The sequence below is a fragment of the Rhododendron vialii genome, chromosome 7a, assembly GCF_030253575.1.
Source record: "Rhododendron vialii isolate Sample 1 chromosome 7a, ASM3025357v1".
Lineage (NCBI taxonomy): Eukaryota > Viridiplantae > Streptophyta > Magnoliopsida > Ericales > Ericaceae > Rhododendron > Rhododendron vialii.
This window is the reverse complement of record NC_080563.1, coordinates 6,923,484-6,941,852: the sequence shown is the minus strand read 5'-3', so window position 1 is coordinate 6,941,852 and position 18,369 is coordinate 6,923,484. Positions and strand designations below refer to the sequence as shown.

At 37.3% G+C, this 18,369-nt stretch overlaps 1 protein-coding gene and 1 long non-coding RNA gene across 2 annotated transcripts; both read right to left on the bottom strand.

Moving 5' to 3' along the window:
• Positions 1-888: 888 nt before the first annotated feature.
• Positions 889-9,432, bottom strand: LOC131334356 (polyamine oxidase 1). Its single transcript, XM_058369326.1, has 10 exons — positions 9,275-9,432; positions 8,919-9,168; positions 8,660-8,791; positions 8,170-8,231; positions 7,620-7,774; positions 5,413-5,556; positions 3,805-3,954; positions 2,135-2,389; positions 1,562-1,643; positions 889-1,453 (listed from the first exon to the last, which is right to left on the bottom strand). The coding sequence occupies exons 1-10, from the start codon at positions 9,324-9,326 to the stop codon at positions 1,242-1,244; spliced, it is 1,494 nt and encodes a 497-aa protein (XP_058225309.1). The 5' UTR covers positions 9,327-9,432; the 3' UTR covers positions 889-1,241.
• LOC131334357 (uncharacterized) lies at positions 4,512-5,371 on the bottom strand. Its single transcript, XR_009202137.1, has 2 exons — positions 5,101-5,371; positions 4,512-5,046 (listed from the first exon to the last, which is right to left on the bottom strand). It is a non-coding gene; the product is annotated as an uncharacterized LOC131334357 (long non-coding RNA).
• Positions 9,433-18,369: the final 8,937 nt, after the last annotated feature.

The window sequence follows — 18,369 nt, the reverse complement described above, 5'->3', positions numbered from 1 at the left end:
CAAAATGAAAAGACTGTATCTAAGCAGCCATCACTCACAAAAAAATCCATTCCGGTTTGAGACCATTCTGATATCATTCTACTAAGCACACCATTATGATCGTCACGATCGTCTTTTTCCTCCTTATTCGTATCATATTTTCAGCAGTTTGAGCAAGAACCCTTTTCGATTACGTATGCTCATGAACAAGACGACCAAAGCCACAACCCCATTGCAGACAGTAGCAGCCCCATGGTTATATGACTTTTGTGTCCTACCACTGTCTCTACATGTTTGTGTTGGATCCACTACCATGTGCAGAAGGGGGGGAAACAAGCTGCATGCATGGCATCCTTATTTGACTCCAAAGGCATGCCCGAATCTAGAAAATCTCACGCGTGCCTAAAATGGCCTTGGACATTTGCTCTTTCTTTTTTGACCGCCCCGTGTGTGTATATATATGCAGTGAGGGCAGAGAGGTTAAGTGTGGTGAGAATAGAGAGAACCAGACATGGTGAGAGGTTGAGAGGTTCCATTGTGTGATCCCCAGATATTGCCGATATATATTCGTTTTTCTCCGTGGAGCGAACACTCAGGCCAAACCATGTAAATTTGTTTCTGTGTTTAGTGTGTGTGTGTGTGTGTGTACCATCAACTGAAAGTCTTATACGCAGAAAGAATGCTCCCTTGGGCACATTATCTAGCAGTTTTTGCAGCTACAGCTAGAACCAATTCAGAAGCCAAACCACTCCTTTCCTTTTGACGCTGGATAGATGATTTTCCAAGCGGTGTTTCAGCTTATTTAGCTTTGTTTGTTGTGTTTAATTTAGCTATTCCAATTGTATCTTTTTTCTACTCTGAGATGGCATAGCCATGGACAACAAATCAATTCAAAGCGTACAATGTCTGTAGATCTGAAAAGAAACTTTCTTTCATTTTTGGGTAACAACACTACAATTGGTATCCGAAGTATGCTTTGCCCTAAATTTTCAGTCCAGTAAACAACCTTCCTGAGTACCCAAACCAATTCACTTCGAAAACCATAATCCCTGGAGCCTAATCAGCACTTTCCTGGAGCCATATGCCTCAAAAAAGATGAGAGTCACCCAGATTTTCCGTGGGTATCTCTTTTTATTCTACTCTCTGAATCGCATCAACAGCTCGGATTAGATTGGATTGTATTCCATACCCTTTGGGGAATCTTTCTTGCTGAACTGATCAGTTTCGTAGTCAAAGTGGGGTTTATCAAGGGATTCCTTTAGTCATAAGATGGCCCCCGGGAGGCGTAGTTTGTTAGTACTAAGAAAGAGTTGTCTAGGAATTTCCCATTTGTGGAGACCTGATACTGCATCTGATTGAGTCAAGGTTAATGAGCCTGTTAATGCTAGTAACGGCTCTAGTAGAAAAGTTTGAGAGTCATGCTTTCTCTCTTCCTTCCTCAATTCTTCCAATAACGCTTCACCCGTGTCTATACCTGCTCAAGTTGTTCATACAAAGACTATAAGAAGGGAATACTAAAACTCTTCAATAGAGATCGTCCATGATCTAGTAAGATCATTGGAAATAACCTAAATTCACTTACCAGCAAGGTATCCCCCATGGACATAGCCATTAAATCTCTCGCTCGTGTGCTCTCCAGTGAAAAATAGCCTCCCCACTGGTGCCTGACCATGTAAAGTACAGAAATTAGAACGGATGTTGCAAAACAGTTAAGTTAGTTGACTCCTACTTGAATATTATATGGTTTATTTGTTTCTCATAATCTTTTAGTCCAAGAACTATTAGTCTACACGTCAAGAATTTCCCATACATGTTGCAAGTGCAACAGAATCACACAACTTGATTGAGGTAAATCATTCAGAGCAAAGGTGCAAAGTGCCTTTACCAATATCAGTAAGTTCTAATATACAAACAGGGAGTACTTTGTAAGTCCAAATTCTATGGATTCAAGTCTTACGTTTACTGTAAAGAGCAAGACAAAGCAATGACAAAGACGTGAACTGAACAAGACGCATTTAGGTTTTTATCACAGAAGGTAGGTCGATGCCTTTGATATTTTTATTTATGGAGAGTCCCTACCACATAGAGAGCTAGAAGTTAAGGTAGCATGAATAATATAATTGCCATAAATTAGTGTAGGATAACTAATGCACACCTTAATGTTATCAACAAGTTGATGGTTGAAGTAGATGGGATAATTGCTATAGCTGCCACACTGGAATCGATTGTTCCACCAGCGAGGCACAAGGATATCAGTGGCATCAGGTATGTCAGTCCCAAACATGTTTCTTAGGACGTCCATGGCTTCTTTTAGTGTTTCTTGGTCTGATTGTGCTTCAACGCGTTTTGATTCCCCGTTTGTCAATGTGACAACAAGAATGTTGGACCCCGGGTAAGCATTCTCCATGTGCTGGTGATAAAGCAAGAGATCAGCAACAAACTTTGATCAGTTTTGCTGAATAGTAATACCAATACCAAATACTCCCTCCGTCCCAAATTGTTTGTCCGGTCCGCAAAACGGAGACTCATAAATAATGCATTTCTCTCAAGAAAAAATTTAAATTTTTTTCATAAATTAAAAGAACTCATCGATATCTTGTAAATTATTAAAAAAAAAAATTAATTTTTCTTGCAAAAATTATATTATTTTTACGTTCTTGTTTTGCGGACCGGACAAACATTATGGGACGGAGGGAGTATATCACACAATCAGGGAACATGTTTAAGATAATGAGTTCCAGAAAGATAACATTCGATTTGCAATACTATACGTCCAGAATCTTTTGTAGGGCTAAATGAAAGAGAAGAGGATAAGAACACAAAGAGTCTACATGGTGCCAATGTGTGGCAAATAATATTTCACCTATCTCCTAGGAAAGCCAATGACACATTTGGGAGACAATGATTTCAAAATTATATTCGACTGACGTGATAATAGGAGAACAGCTTTCAATAGTGGAAATAAATTGCCAGGTCTAAGAAAGTGACAGACACGTGGTAAGATGAACCGATGACTCATGCAAAATAAATTTTTTAGCAGAGAACCATTGTTTATCCACACAAGAAATATCATTACACACATCTCTATAGTAGTAGTTGGACAGATGAAGAAACTATGGAGCACACTTGAGTGGTAAAAGTGTAAATGGCAAATGGGCATCACAGTCATTCAGAAACATTTGCAGATTGGGCTGGTTTACTTATGAACACATATCAATCGTCTTTCAACCAGTCTTTTGTATGCAACTTTTCCCTCATGATTTTCCAGTAACAAGGTTGCTAAATCTAATCACCTAGTGGGAAACATTGAACATTCACACACAAAGGGTGCAATAAAAATATACAGACCCTTTGGAAAGAGGTAGTATAAGCAACTAGATGAAAAGAAGACTGATATGTTCAACCGAAAGTCAAAATGACAAGATTAGAGAACAATTTAATCCACCAAACGAGCTGCTACTGCTTCCAGAGCTCCAACATCAAGTAGGTGAAATTTCCTCCCCACTGCCCAGTATTCTAAAAGTCAACTGCCTAGGCTCTAGTTGGTCGGCCGATTAGCGCCTAGTGATTTTTAGAACATTGCCACTATCCCAATTACTCCACATTAAAATATGTGAAGAAATGACAAAGCCAGAAACAAACAAAGTTCTTGCTCATCTGTCAGGAAAAAAATAAATAACTTTCCTCTTTCAACCTTTATGAAATACTCCCAAGTCAAACAACAAAAACAAAGATTGGATATAAAAAACGAACAAGACAACATCACTCTTAGCATGCAATCAGACAATTAGACTAAATTAATGGTAAATACTAAATTATACAAACCTGCCAGAACGTGTAGTAGCCCCTCCGCTCGTGGGCGTAAATAAAGAACTCTTTTCCAGGCCCACACGGCCAGAACTTAGACGGAAACTTTAAGAAGATCTTCGTGTACACCATCACATCACATTTCTCAATGGCTTCCATTTTCCACCTCTGTTTCATAACTTCCCGATTAGTTTATTCTTACATTGCGAAATCATACAATAAGTGAAGGGACCACAAACAAACAAACGTGTTGAAAAATTCAGAGGTACTTAGCAATTTTAAAACTGCCTAAGCAAATTATTGAAAGATGACATGCATGTGCATTGGTTCAGCAAATTCCAGCAAAAGAATATCTAGGCACAAAAGCTGGGCCATTGGAGGAGATAATGTATATAATTACCAGCATTATTATCAATTAACCAAAACCAACTCAAAAACAATGAAGACATGTGTTGGCATTGATGGCCATAATCACCCAATAATTTCCTATCCCAAGTCCAATGCATTGGCACGGATATTTTCTCAAAGGCTCAACAGTAAAAGATTCACTTAACCAAGTTCTTCCAGAATGATTCTTCGGCATTCACAAAACTAACAATATTGTATGCGTACGGATTTCTTTTAGTAACAAAATTTGACCACCATTATTTTTTGTCACCCATTTCCTAAACTTTGACTGTACCAAACAACTAATTATTTAAACCACCACAAACATTTTTTTTTAGTTTCTTCTCTTTTTCCCATGGTTTTGACAATCATGGGTTTCAAAACCCAACTTGCATTGATAATTCAGGAAATCATAAATGCTTGTTTCACAAGTTTAAGAGACCAGCTGTCAACAGATACCCATATAATTGCTTCCTTCCTTATATTGCGCCCTTGGCCTACAAGGTGTCAAGTCCACTTCACAAAAACAGGGCAACTCATTGATGAGCCACCGGATTTACAATTCTGTGGATTATGCAATCCGTGGTACATGCAAATTAATAATAGTTCAACTATATATCATTCTTGTGTCACCAAGACATCAACTAGATAATTCGTTTACCCAAAAAAAAAAACTAGATAATTCATAGAACCACCTACCTATTCAACCCTTATTTAATCTTTCTAGGTTATGGAACCAGGCCAAGTAAAATGTATTCTTATCCTCTGTGACTCTGTCCAAATGCACCTCAAATAGACAATGAATATTCAAAAGCTTGAATCTCGAGACATATTCGTGCAAGCATGAATGCATTTGGGGAAGATGCACGTAGACTTTTTATTTTTATAATTCTGTATAACCAACTAATTCGGAAAATCTACTTCCACCATTGGGGAGCCAAATGTACATAAACATTTAGAGGACAACCCAACACAAGATACCTATCTTCTTCAAAAATAGTGTTTGTACTTAACAATCTTTCAGTTAGGAATCTAAACTTTGTAACCTGCAATTGTACAACTTGGTTGGTCCCACCGATAGTGACCTAGTTCTTAGCCTTGACCCCCATTGTTACTGTACTGGGTCAGATCAATGGAACACCAACAGTGAAGCAACTGTGGTTTGTTTCCATGGTGGATAATTGCTCGTACAAATATTTAGCAGTTGAATAGATGTAAAGAAAGAAGTAGGATGCGTACGGGCAAGGGTGGTCTGAAGGAGATGAGGTGACTTTGGAGAACACCAATGCTAACGGACAAAATCACGTAATTGGCTTCGTAAATGCAACCATCCTCCGTTGTCAAAGTAATGCTGTTTCTCGAGTGCTGTAATTCCCGAACAACCTGGCCCAATTCCATGAAACCATATCATCAATGCACAACCAAATCTCACAGGACAACATTAGGTTTCACTCTTAGCCTAGCCTACAAATTAGTTTGGCATAAACAAAGCTATGTAGGTTTCCTTGTGAGTTTGTTTTTTGGACGTCTCTTGGTCCTTTTGATGTGTAGGTGGCCAGGGAATGCCCCTGTTGATTTCTTGTAGCTTCGTGTGCATTTTTTGGTTATAAATTTTTACTTACCAAAAAAAAAAAGCACAAAAAACAGAAAAATACTCCGTCCGTTAATCTATGAGCGCCACCATGTCATGTGCACATGGTGGGCGTTGTGACTAATACAGACACACAAACAAGGATGGATTAGGCTAACATTGTCTCCTCCAATGAACCCAAAGTAGGTTGGCCGAAGGTTGGTCATCTATTCCTATTTTATATTGGCATGAGTAGAATCTAACATGGCGTTTCACACGGGCATAGCCACATTTTCAAGTGAGTACCACACACACATGATTGGTGGTTGTACATATATGATACTCATAATATTTTTCAATCCTCAACATGGAGGAAGCTAACCATTGTTATATGTACATCTACAATACCATGTATACATACATGTACAATTAACAAAACAAGGATGAAGCAGCAAAAGGCAAGTCAACCACCAGCTCATCAGAGTCGTACAACTCTGAGCAGTCAAACCAAGAAAATTCGTGCCAAAATTTCCATTTCCGATTTTGAAATTGTGGGATTGGATGATATACTTCAAGAGGAGTCTCTGCTGATATTGAGGAACCTAGTCCATTTATGTTAAGTGTCTTCAATTTATGAGCTATAGTAAAAGCGTTGAGAAACAGTTCCACCCCAATAAGATATAACTTCCATTAAAGCTACTACTTAGGAAGCATACAACTAACCCCATTAAATGAGGAAAATGACAAGACCCTTTACATCATGTCCCTATTGAGAATATGTCTTGGGTCAATTCTAGCTCCTTGAACGAAAACCATAGGCCATATGCACACTGCGCAAGGTAGTGGCGGAGATTGGGATTTGGGACCTACACACTGGGACAATGAGTAGTAAAATGGGCTTCGAGGCTAGAAATATTTTTCCAGTTCATGACTATGATTATTGGAAAACGTTGGGCAGGTCAAATTACGATTGTATGGAGGGGTCCTCAAAAACTTTCCCCTGTTTCTATTAAATGGAGCTGAGTGTTTCCCATTTGACAACAGTTACAAGGATATTTCTCAATAATTACTAAGGGCTGCGTAGTGGGTACGGTTTAGCCTTTCTATTTAGAAGGTCCCAACGCCATAATTATTTAACATACGTGGACTGATATTTTACATGTACCTAATAGATAAGTCGGGAGTCTCGAGACAAGGTGCGTCGAAACCCGCATACCCTTGGAAAAAGAAAGTAAGGAAATTTCTAGGCAACATAGTAACCTCATGCACAAACATGTAAAAGATTCTCTTTCTAAGAGATTTCAAAAAGTAAAACCTAGAAAGGTAAGTAATCTCATACAGTTACCTATTTCTATATCTATACATTAAAGGAAATTGATATTCGCGCTCCACTTTTATAGCGCTTCACTTTGTTTATGAACCTTAAAATTGGAGCGTCATCAATAAAAAATAGAACTCAAAATCAGTTTCCTACATTAAACTATTGTCCAATATGATACTCCGTATCAGAAACAGAATACTAGAATATAAAAAGAGAACAGCTTTCAGTAAACGTCATTATCTGAAAAAACCCCTAAAGGAGGCTCTATCAATCTCAACAAATAACAACAAATGAAAAGGCAGGGAAGGTGCACTGCATGCATACAAAACAGAGTTGTGTTCCTTTTTCTCTTGTCTAACTGATCTACATGTCTCTCTGTTTTCGCCTGATGATTGGCTCATAATGGAAAGCATAACGGACAAGTGACACAACACTAGCATAAAAAAGTTTCTCCTAAGAGATACAAATACAAAATCTACAAAAAGATTTCTTTGTTTTTGTTTTTGTTTTTGTTTTTGTTTTTGTTTTTGGTAAGTAAAAATATTTCTTTGTTACCTTGTTGAGTTTTAGACGATTATCCATGATTTTACCCTCTGAAGTCAAAGGAAACGTTTCGGCCATCTTGTGCAGTAAGTGCTCGTAACCCCTTTCATCAGCAACCAAAAATTCTCGCTCCCCGAAATCCACGTAAGTTGATATTGGTTCAACCTCTGTAAAAACCAAACCCAATTCTCAATTTGACAGTTCATTATTGGAAAATAAAACAATTTCCGAAAATTTGTAATCATACACTTCGTTCACCATCTCGTAGCATTATTGATAAGATTATACTAACAATTTTTGAAGCCTTCCACTGAACTTCGCCTTATTCTAGTGGAAAGCACAAGCTCGAGAAAAAAGAATTCCCGGTACTAAATTTGGTCCTTTTAGAGAATCTACGTCCTTTTAGAGAATCTACGCGACATCACATCATCAAAGCACACATCAGTCTTAATCGGGTTCATGTCAGTGGGCAGTGGCATTGATTCTTCATGAAATAATCCATAAACAAGTCTGAAAACCCTGAGTTATAACTGAAAAGAAAACTGAAAGAGCGCAGACCGACCTGCCATTTCGAAGTCGTGAAGGATGAAGTCAATGGCCAGCTCTATTGGTGTCTTGGGAGTACTGTTAACAACAAAAAAAAGGTACAGAAAGCGTTATATAACGAACGTAAAAGCTCACTGCGTAGGAATTCAACCGCAATAACATAGTCATAGTCCACTCAAGTGGTCCGTTGCAGCGTCATAATTATAATTTGAAAATGAGACGCACAAATTAGTCTTGGGTAAGCCGTTTTTCAATTAATTTGGAAGATGTTTTCACGCTTTTACTAATGCTCATGCACACAGAGTAATCATTCAGTATTCCCAGAGCATAGTCACATGGTCCTTCGGATCATTCAAGGCTATCCATCACTGCACATTTATGCGGCGTCCATCGTGGTTCACTGATTAATTAGACACGTACGCATGCGCATTATGTGACTTAGGTCGTGATACCATTACAAATCCAATAACAAAGACAGAGACGATGAGGAGGAGAGAAAAGCTTACGATGGAGGTTCAGAAAATTTGAGCAAATCAGCGTCGTGGTTGTTAACCTCTTCCTTCTTGAGTTTCTCCATGGCTGAGTCCACCGCCTTTTTGTAAGAGTCCGCCGCGATTCCACTCGGAAAAATCTTCCCACTGTTTTCACCACAAAAATTGTTCAAAAGAGATACAAACTAGGACCACCGCAACGCACCGAGCGCAATCTAGAAAAACTCCAGAAACCGAGTAATGCTAAATTGCGCCGGTAGAAATTCCAACGAACCTTCGGTCGTAGATATTGTAACGGGCATTGCTGTAGTCCGAGAAGCATGTCCGGAGCCCCGAGCTCCGGGCGAGTTCCCAAACCGGGTTGCACTCCTTCCCGCCGACTCCGGCTATCCAACCCGCTCCGAGCTCCACCGACACCCCTCCGAATTCCTCCTTCCGGATCCTCCCGCCGATCCGGTCCGACGCCTCCAGGATTAAAATATCGTCCACGCCGTTCTCCGCCAACACCTTCGCTGCCGATATACCTGTAAATACATACATATACACATACACACAATTACATAACAACAAATTAGGCTCAACATTGTATATGCTTATGTTACGAGTGTTTTGAGTCTCTCTCTGTTATACCTGAAATACCGGCTCCGACGATGATCACGTTACTGCGAACTGGAGATTCCATTGACAACGTTTTAGAGAGAGAGAGAGAGAGATATGTTGGAAGTGTGATTGGGTTTGTGTTTCGTTAGCGAGAGAGGGAGATATGGGGGGGAAGTCGGTTTATATAGTTGGTTTTCCGCCTATATCGTGTGTGCGTGTGTGTATTTTGTAGGCTTTTTTTCCTCACTCTATATTGACGGGCGTTGAATTGATGGAGATGGATGGCACGGGGCAGCGGGTGTGGACGGAGGAAAATTTATTCGGTGACGGCAGCACGTGACGGTATCTCAAATTTTTCCTCTATCCAATACGGCATTGTCACGTGCTGCTCCAAATTCTTTTTTTATTTATTTTTGAATGGTAAAAGAAGATATCATTAATTTTGAAATTGCTACAAAACTAATAAGAACAACGAAATAACATCACATCAAAGTGGTAGTACAATCTTTTGTTCCATTCGAAACCCAAACCTATGATCACATACTATATATTTACGTGATAGAGAAGAATTTGAGGCACTAACACGCAGCACCAGAGACATGAAAGAATTACTCCGAGGGACAGAGGGAGAGTACTCAGGCTCCGTTCCGCAACCGGATAAAAGCCCTTATTTTTTAAGAAAGCAATTTCAAGTTCAAAAATTAAGGACTTATTGAAATATGCAATATGGATCTTATTTGAAAGATCTCATCGAGACTTTTATACGATGCAAAAAAATTTAAAAATTTATTTTTCATTTATATTATTTTTGAATTTAAAAATGTAAAATAAACTGCTTATTTTTTAAGAAAATTTCTGAAACGAGGCCTCAGTCATTTCAAATTGTTTCGTCGCAATTGAAATGACGAAAATTAACAACCCTTTTTCATCGGTACCCACACCAAATAACCAAATTTACCATTTTTTCTCAACCCACCTACCTTTCTCCTTCTCCTTCTCCTACTCCTCCTATCCACCTACACCTGTGAGATGGTGGCAAACATGAAAGAAGCTTTTTAATTCTCGACAATATAAGGCAGTGGTAACTCCAGGAATATATTCGAATTAGAGAGTTCAAAAACTACCTTAACTCTATTGGTTCTATTAATCAACAATGTATGCCTAAAATCTCGTATATTACTCCATCTGTCCCAATTTGTTGCGCCCATTTTGACTTTCACGTAATTTAAGAAAATATAATAATTACATTGACTTTGTGTCAATTTTATCCATTTGTAACTTATGATTTTTTGTCAATTTTCCTTATCATGTCATTGAAAGAATAGAGACAAATCTAATTTGCTCCACTTTTCTTTCAAATCAAGGAGAACTTACTTTGTGTGTGTGTGTGTGTAATGGAGAGAGGGGTTGGGGCACCACGGGCTTATTCGTTTGGGGTACTCAAAATTTTTGTGCATGATTTTCAATAAATTTTTTCTATCTATCTCTCTCCACTTATTATATTTTAAAATTTCCCTCAACACCCAAACCGAACAAGGTCCACGTGTTCTTGCCCCCGGGGCATTATATAATTTTTCGAAAACAAGGGGGATGAGAATAGAATTTACCGGGAAGCCGTGCGGTCAATATCAGAACGTGATTTGCATTGATCACACCGTGGCAGAGAGAGGTGCAGAGAGGAGCGGCTGCCTAATCACACGTGTGGCGTGAACCACACGTGAGGGTCTTAATTACCGGTACTAATTAATTACTACTAGTATAATAATAGCAGCCAGCCAGCCAGCCTGTGACGTATTAGTCTTAACTCTTACTTAAGTGACAAGTGAAATCGTGGGCTCACTGGCTCTGCGTTGTCCGACTTTGACTTGGGTTAGGACCGTAGATCCAGATCGGCGACAGTCTGTATACTCCGGGCGTATTTCTGTTAGTGAAAAATTCGTAGATTTTTATTTGTAGTTGAAAATTTGTTAGGTGTTTTCGGTAGTAAAAATTTTTTTGCCGAGTATGTGAGTGAAAAAATTGTTGAGTTGGTAAAAATTGAAACCAATTGATAAAAAACGTTAAATTTTTAGGGTTTTCTTCTTGTTAGTGAGAACGAGATGGTAAAATGGGTTAAGTTTTTTATTAATGGAAACGGGCCGAATTGTTCCCAAACTATCCTAGCTTCCGTTTCGGAGTCCCGTGATTCGATCCGTTCATCTGGTTTGGTAATCGGAACAAATGAAAGGCCAAGTTTAGGTAATGATTACCATGATGCACCTAATGATCGAGGATCATTTTTTTTTTTTACCACGATGCACCTAATGTACTTGTAACTTAAGTATGTTTTTACTTTAGGACTAGTTTGATTGGTCACACTGGACTAATACTTAAGGAATTAACATATACAATCTTCCGTACTGAAAAAAAGTGTATGTATTTCTATTTTCGTGCAATTTTTCAACCACAGAATTGCACAATAGTCACTTCTCGAAAAGAATCTTTTGTGCAATCGTGCGGCTAATTATATTATATGAGAACATATACTCATCGGGTGGAGAATCGAATCTCAGACTTTGAGGAATATTCCCCAGAGCCTGGGCAACCACTGGGGCAATTCCTGGGTGCGTATATAATCTACAACTTATGAGTTACTGATAACAACTTGACATTACAATAAAAAATTGTCCATAACTTATTGGTCGGTGGAAACGCCGTTTAATCTAGCTAATCAAACAAAGCATAATAATGTGTTCACTTTCACGTGATATGTCCTCTAGCCACCTTTACCAATGTGTTCACATCTTTTTATCCTAGGACCGATGATAAAAAGTATTTCCACAAACAAAACGACGCGTTATAGGGAACTCAAGTTTCAATTGTTAGAAAGAAAAAAGGAAACTTCCATGCAAAGATTCCTATGATCACTTTTTTTTTTGCTTCATTAATCCTCATTTATCATGAGGTTTTGCGATAAACTATGGAATTAGTTGGGAAGATTATGTTATAAAAGGAAATGACCTAAACCCAAAGTCGGCAGAGCACTTCCTTTTTTCCTTTTTCCACATGAGTAGCTTTCATATTGTTGTTTTTCAAGGATGCTTTTTTTTTTTTTTTAATCAGTACTTTAGGTTTCCTTCACTAATCCTCATTTATCACAAGGTTAATGGAGGATGAGTTATTTGATCAGTTGCGAAGATTATCCCCGTCAATAAGATTAACAAAAGAATCTACATTCAAGTCGGAGAGCCTCGTTCCACTAACTAAAATAAGTGTTTATTTTTCAAATAATTACTCCTTCCGTCCCATAATATTTGTCCGGTTCGCAAAACGAGAATGTAAAAATAATATAATTTTTGCAAGAAAAACTCTAATTTTTTCAACAATTTACCAGATATTGACGAGTTCTTTAAAATTATGAAATTTTTTCCTGAAAGAAATGCATTATTTTTGAGACTTTGTTTTGCGGACCGAACAAATATTTTTGGACCGATGGAGTACTTGTTTTTTGAATTAAATTTAATATAATGTGAGAGAATGACCTATCTCATAAAGCGAAAAATAAAAACTTTAACAAAACGGGCCAATTGTTTTAGCGATAAAAAGTTTAAGAAAGAGATAGTAGTGTGTGTGTGTGTTGATGAGTCATTAAGAAAGAGATAGTAGTGTGTGTGTGTGTTGATGAGTCATCTAGTTGGGAGATTGCATCACGAGGAATACTAGAGCAAGCCCTATAAATACTTGGATAAAATTGTGGTTGCCGGTACGTTGCTTTTTTGGCTTGTCTTTTCCAATAAAAAGAGGTGGCATTAATGCCTTAATGACGAGATTACATGTCAAGTTAATCTGCTAATTATTCAATTGGGTCGCCATCATCCGCTAACAATATATTAATTGGCATGACTGAAAATGTTTAGGTAGAGAGGTTCTCCTCTAACTAGTAGTGGTTTAATGACCTAAATAGTTTAGGTCACATTACATCGACACGGTAGATAAATATATTTATGATCAGTACGTACTACATATATATAAGAATATCACATTTTAGGTAGCGTTCGAATGGCACCTACCTTTTTCCCCCCACTTCTCTTGTTTGTTGGAATCAAAAATTTCTCTCATCACGTCAAGGCAACATCGTGATTTGCTAAGCGTTATTTTCTGGTTGCGTAGTAAAAAATAGCCGACATCTTATGAGCAAATATTGATTGGTAAGTATTTATTTATTTTTTTGATAGGCAAGTATTACTGGGTAAATTTATGCAGTGCAAACTTGGATCTTGATTAGGTGATTCCACTTACTGTCAGCTTAATTAAATACAACCACTAATTACCCTCGGACGAAATGAATTGACTCTCTCTTGTAGCATTCCAAGTAGGCAAGTACATAGGAGTATATAAGTCCCATAGTCCATTTGGCAACCAAACCAGCTGGGAAAAAATATGATCTTGTGCCAAGTATCTAGTCATTTTCCTCACATTAACTCGCGGTTGTCCAAATGGTTTTGGCCTGGTACTTAAGAGTTTGCTTCTTTCTAGAATCTTAGGTTTGATTCTTTTGACTAGCAACTCTTGAGGTCACCTCATCTTCACATGTAAGTCTGTGAAACAGCTGTGGAAGGAGTTGTAGAAATTAATCCGATGTGCCTGTAAGCTGGCCCGAAACACCATGCAATATTACACACAAAAAAAGAACACAATTAACTTCTTTTCAATGCTACTCACGTGTGTGTGTATATATATATATACATGGCGGTTCAAGGGACACCTAAAAAAATACCTCATAGTTCACGATCAAATTTTGATGGTCTAAGCTGTTCAATGTGATCAGAACGTGTTTTAAAAGGTACTCAAGCCACTCAGTGTCAGTTCCTTTAATTTTTCCTTTTCCTCCACAATAAAAAATACAAACAAAGAGTAGGAATTACTGCAAAAATATATATATCTACAGCATATATAGCATCATATCTAATGCAATGGTGGGGTAGAACTCTAAAGTCAGATGAAAAAATTGTACTTCTTAATCCCAACAGGTGTTTAATTACACGCTTATATGTGTAGATATATACATGGGAAATAATTTTCACGCTTTGTTTTCTTATAAATGGACTTCAAATTTCCTCTTTTCATGTGCTTTGACAATTGCATTATTTGTCCTTTTGAACACCAGGATAAAGTGTAGAGTGCATTTATAAATAGGTGGAGTGTGTAAATTGTTAACTTGCATGTGTAAAAATGTAATTTACATCTTTCTGGTAAGCAATACTTCACCCCACGCATAAGCGTGTGAAACGGTTGTGGAAGAGACCGTAAAAAATTAGTTTGAATTGAGCGCAAGCTAGCCCAGAACATCTTGCATTACCCAAAAAAAAAAAAAAACTACTTATTAATTTATTTTCCCAGTGCTGATGACGAGCTAATTTTACATGACAAAGTAGCGGAGTATATAGCCTCCGTGTACTAGCAATTGTTTTTTGATAACTTCGACTAATTTTAGTAGACCAATTCCACCGCTCACTTGTAGGGGTCCCAATTAAAATCAAAACAAAGCTCATGGTCTGTTAGTAGTTAAAATAAAACTTTTTTTTTTTGAACGGTGAAATAGTTAAAATAAAACTTGATTAAAAAACTGAAACCTAGACCTTGGAGATACTATTAATCAGCCAAGCTGTAATGTTGATAACATTGAAAGGCTACTAATTAGAGTTGGGACCAAATGGACCATGCTAGGCAATCTAGGGGGCTTTTATTTAAACAAAAAAAACAAAAACAGGGTTTCACACATAAAATATATTATCATATCCCTTTAAACATATTTAATGCAGTGCAAACAAGTCATTAAGTGACGCGTCAAATTAAATAAATGGAGATAATTTAATTGCCAACCCTATTAAGGTATGATTCCGTGGATTACCAACACTTAATTAAAATCGAATTTTGCCAAATCCAGTTAGATTTAAACGAGGACAACTCGCGCGGCATCGTTTAATTTGACTAATGCTTATAATTACTAATTAGTTAGTGGGTACGATTTAGATGAACTATATGCATCATTAGATTAGATGAGAATCTAATAATTAACAAACTCATATATTTATAAACATGGTGAGTTATCTCAAGACTATTATATATATATATATACAGTCAGTTTCAAATGAGGGAGTCCTTATTTTAGTTAAAATGCGGACCTCCTCATTTCTCCTATTTTCCGATCGAATTTTGATGATCCGAGCTGCTCAATGTGTTTAGAACGTGATTTTAAGGGTACTTGTGAAAAATCGGCAAAAAAATGACCGGGAAGGGCTTCATCCGAGCAATTTTTGTTTGAACCGTTTGATAAAAAAACAAACAAAAACTGCTCGGATGAAGCCCTTCCCGGTCATTTTTTTTGCTGATTTCTCGCGGGTACCCTTAAAATCACGTTCTGAACACATTGAGCGGCACGGATCATTGAAATTCAATCGGGAAAGGGAGGTCCGCATTTTATAAAAATGAGGTGGTCCTTACGGGAGACGGACTGTGTATATATATATAGTCAGCTTACACGCACCCCGACTAATTGCGAGACCTTGAAATTAACAACCTAGCAAACCCTTCATTACAGGTTTGGAATGTTGGCCTCCGTAGAAATTGAACGTAGCCTTCGTGGAATGTTTGAAATGTTTTGACCTCTATTACAGCTACTACAAATAGGCCGTAAAAATTAAAAGTAGAGGAAGTATCGAGGCATTTTCGGCTATTTCTGATCAAACTTTTACCTATTTCCAAGTATTTTTGAAATACTATTCTCATGTCTATTGTAACGCCCCATTCCAGAACTTATTTTAAGTACTTATTTTTTAAGAAGACAATTTCAAGTTAAAAAATAATGTGTTTACGCAAATAATTTTTCGAGCAATATGGATTTTGTTTGATAGATCTCATTGATATCTTTTGAAAGGTACAAAAAAAATATTTTTTATTTACATTATTTTTAAATTTGAAAATGTGAAATAAGTACTTATTTTTTAAGAAGGTGTTGTGAAATAAGTACTTATGTTTCTTGGTGAATCTATGTGTGTTTCAAAAAGAATGAACACTGTCAATTTCGATTTCAATCCATGATTCTCCTCACCACCTCAAAGGGCGCTGTTTTTGGGTATCGGACGGGTACCACACATGCGGTATCCCGTTGGTATCCCGTCGGCCTAGATTTATTCACTCTCTCTTTTCTTATCTGACCACTCTCTCCTCTCCTCTCCTCGCTCTAAAATCCAAACTTTCCAAAACTCGTTTGGACGGCTGGAATCGCCAAAGGATACTGCCACGTGGTACCCGCTCGATCGGCACCCAACAATTTCTCCCTCAAAGGTATATAGCATCTTGTGTTTTTTTCCTTCGCGTATATCACGTAGGCACTAGCATTTAATTCTGGTTGAGGTGGTTTGTCCAACTATCAACCAAAGTGGTACACGGTACGTAACACACAGAATAAATAATTGAATTTCCTATGCACCGAAAGAAAGAATAAATACTTAGTTTATCACTATTGAATATTTCGAAATGATTTTCCGTCACTAATTTCTCCCATGCACCATTGTAATTGGGTCAATTAAACCTGCTTGCAGTAGTACTCCGATAAGAGAGGTTATGTTATAGGAGAAAAAACTTATTTACGGAAGCTGCTCTCTAATGGCTCGTAAACTAAGTTCTACAGCGCTCAATCTCGCGCATCCAAAAGTATTTTGAACAATTTGGAACCATTGATTGCTGAGGTGGACTGGCGAGATTGTGCGCTGCCGTAAATAACTTATTCAGGGAGGAGCCGTGAATAAGTTATTTTTTTGTTCTAGTTGCACATTAATAGAGCAATAGAACTTACATTAGAATGACTGATATATCTCTTCCAAAATTCTCTCTGTTGGTCTAGAGTCTTCCAAAATTCTCTCTGTTGGTCTAGAGTCTGTATGATGCCGCTCAAGAAAGATTAGCTATGCCTATTGCCTGCTCCTCTAACCCTTGACTGATAAAAAAAGTAAAAAAAAAAAAGAGAAAGATTTCACTAGCTATAAGTTGTTTCTTTTTCTCAATTTTCATGGATTATTCTAAAATTGTGGTTGTATTTTAGTTAATTAAGGCGTTTTAATTTGAACTTTTCTACGACGCGTTTCAAATCCTTTGAATTTGAAGACACATTAGTCTATTGAACATGAGTGGATTTCATATCCACAGCTTCAAATAATCCACATATATCAATTAATTAACTTATAGGAATAGGGTAGTTCCAGAAGATGTGACCAAATAATTTACTAAAAAAATTCTGCTGAACTTTACCTTTTATGTTCCTTTCAAAATCACTTTAACCCTACTTTTTTGTTAAATTTGTCAATGAAAAAGAAAAATGAAATGAAAACTATAATCCATTGTAGAATGTTTTCATTCTCTCACAAAGAATGGGGAAAAAAAGTAGGCCTTTTTGACAAATATATCATCATTTTCTCATCTACTTTTTAAACCACCAACAGAAAAGAGAGAACTCTTCTTCTTCCTCCAAAATTTCCTTGTTTAATTATCTAAAAAGTTCTATTGTGATTGGCTCTCATTTTGGTCATGGGGCATTGGATACAACATTCAAGAGATCTTCTTGTTTGTCAAACAATCTTGTTACTTTCCTCTCTTGACTCATGTATTTTGGATTTTGGATTTTGGATTTTTTATTTATTTCTTCATTATTGTCAAATGCATTTTAGCGTGCAGACACTTGCAGAAAAAAGAGGATCCAATCACTTTCGTACATTCTATCTTTATATGTTGTCTTGTAGAATTTGTACCATTGTGTGTGAACTAATTGTTGTGGTGGATGATTCTAATGAAAGCATGAATGGTCCCATTGGGAAAAGATGAAGATAGAATTGCTTAGAACAATTTTCCAAATTGTCAAGGGAGTTGATTAGAGGGGAATATTTGGCAAATGGCAATAGTGGAACTGTGGATGTAGCATATAGTGGCAACTGGGAATGGTATTGGCCTTAGGGAGAATTGAAAAGGTACAACTAGAAATAGTTCGGATGGCAGAAATCAGGGATGGAGTCGAGATTTTAGCATTAGGGAGACGGAGATTTGGGAGAAAATTTTACAAAGTACGATATGATATTTTTAAAAGTTTCCAT

Excerpts from the sequence above, each read along its gene's own strand:
- LOC131334356 (XM_058369326.1), bottom strand. The coding sequence starts at position 9,326 with ATGGAATCTCCAGTTCGCAGTAACGTGATCATCGTCGGAGCCGGTATT. Across the intron at positions 5,557-7,619 it reads ATCGTCTAAAACTCAACAAG|GTTGTTCGGGAATTACAGCA; the intron begins GTAACAAAGAAA and ends GAATTGGGCCAG. Across the intron at positions 2,390-3,804 it reads GCTACTACACGTTCTGGCAG|CACATGGAGAATGCTTACCC; the intron begins GTTTGTATAATT and ends CTTTATCACCAG.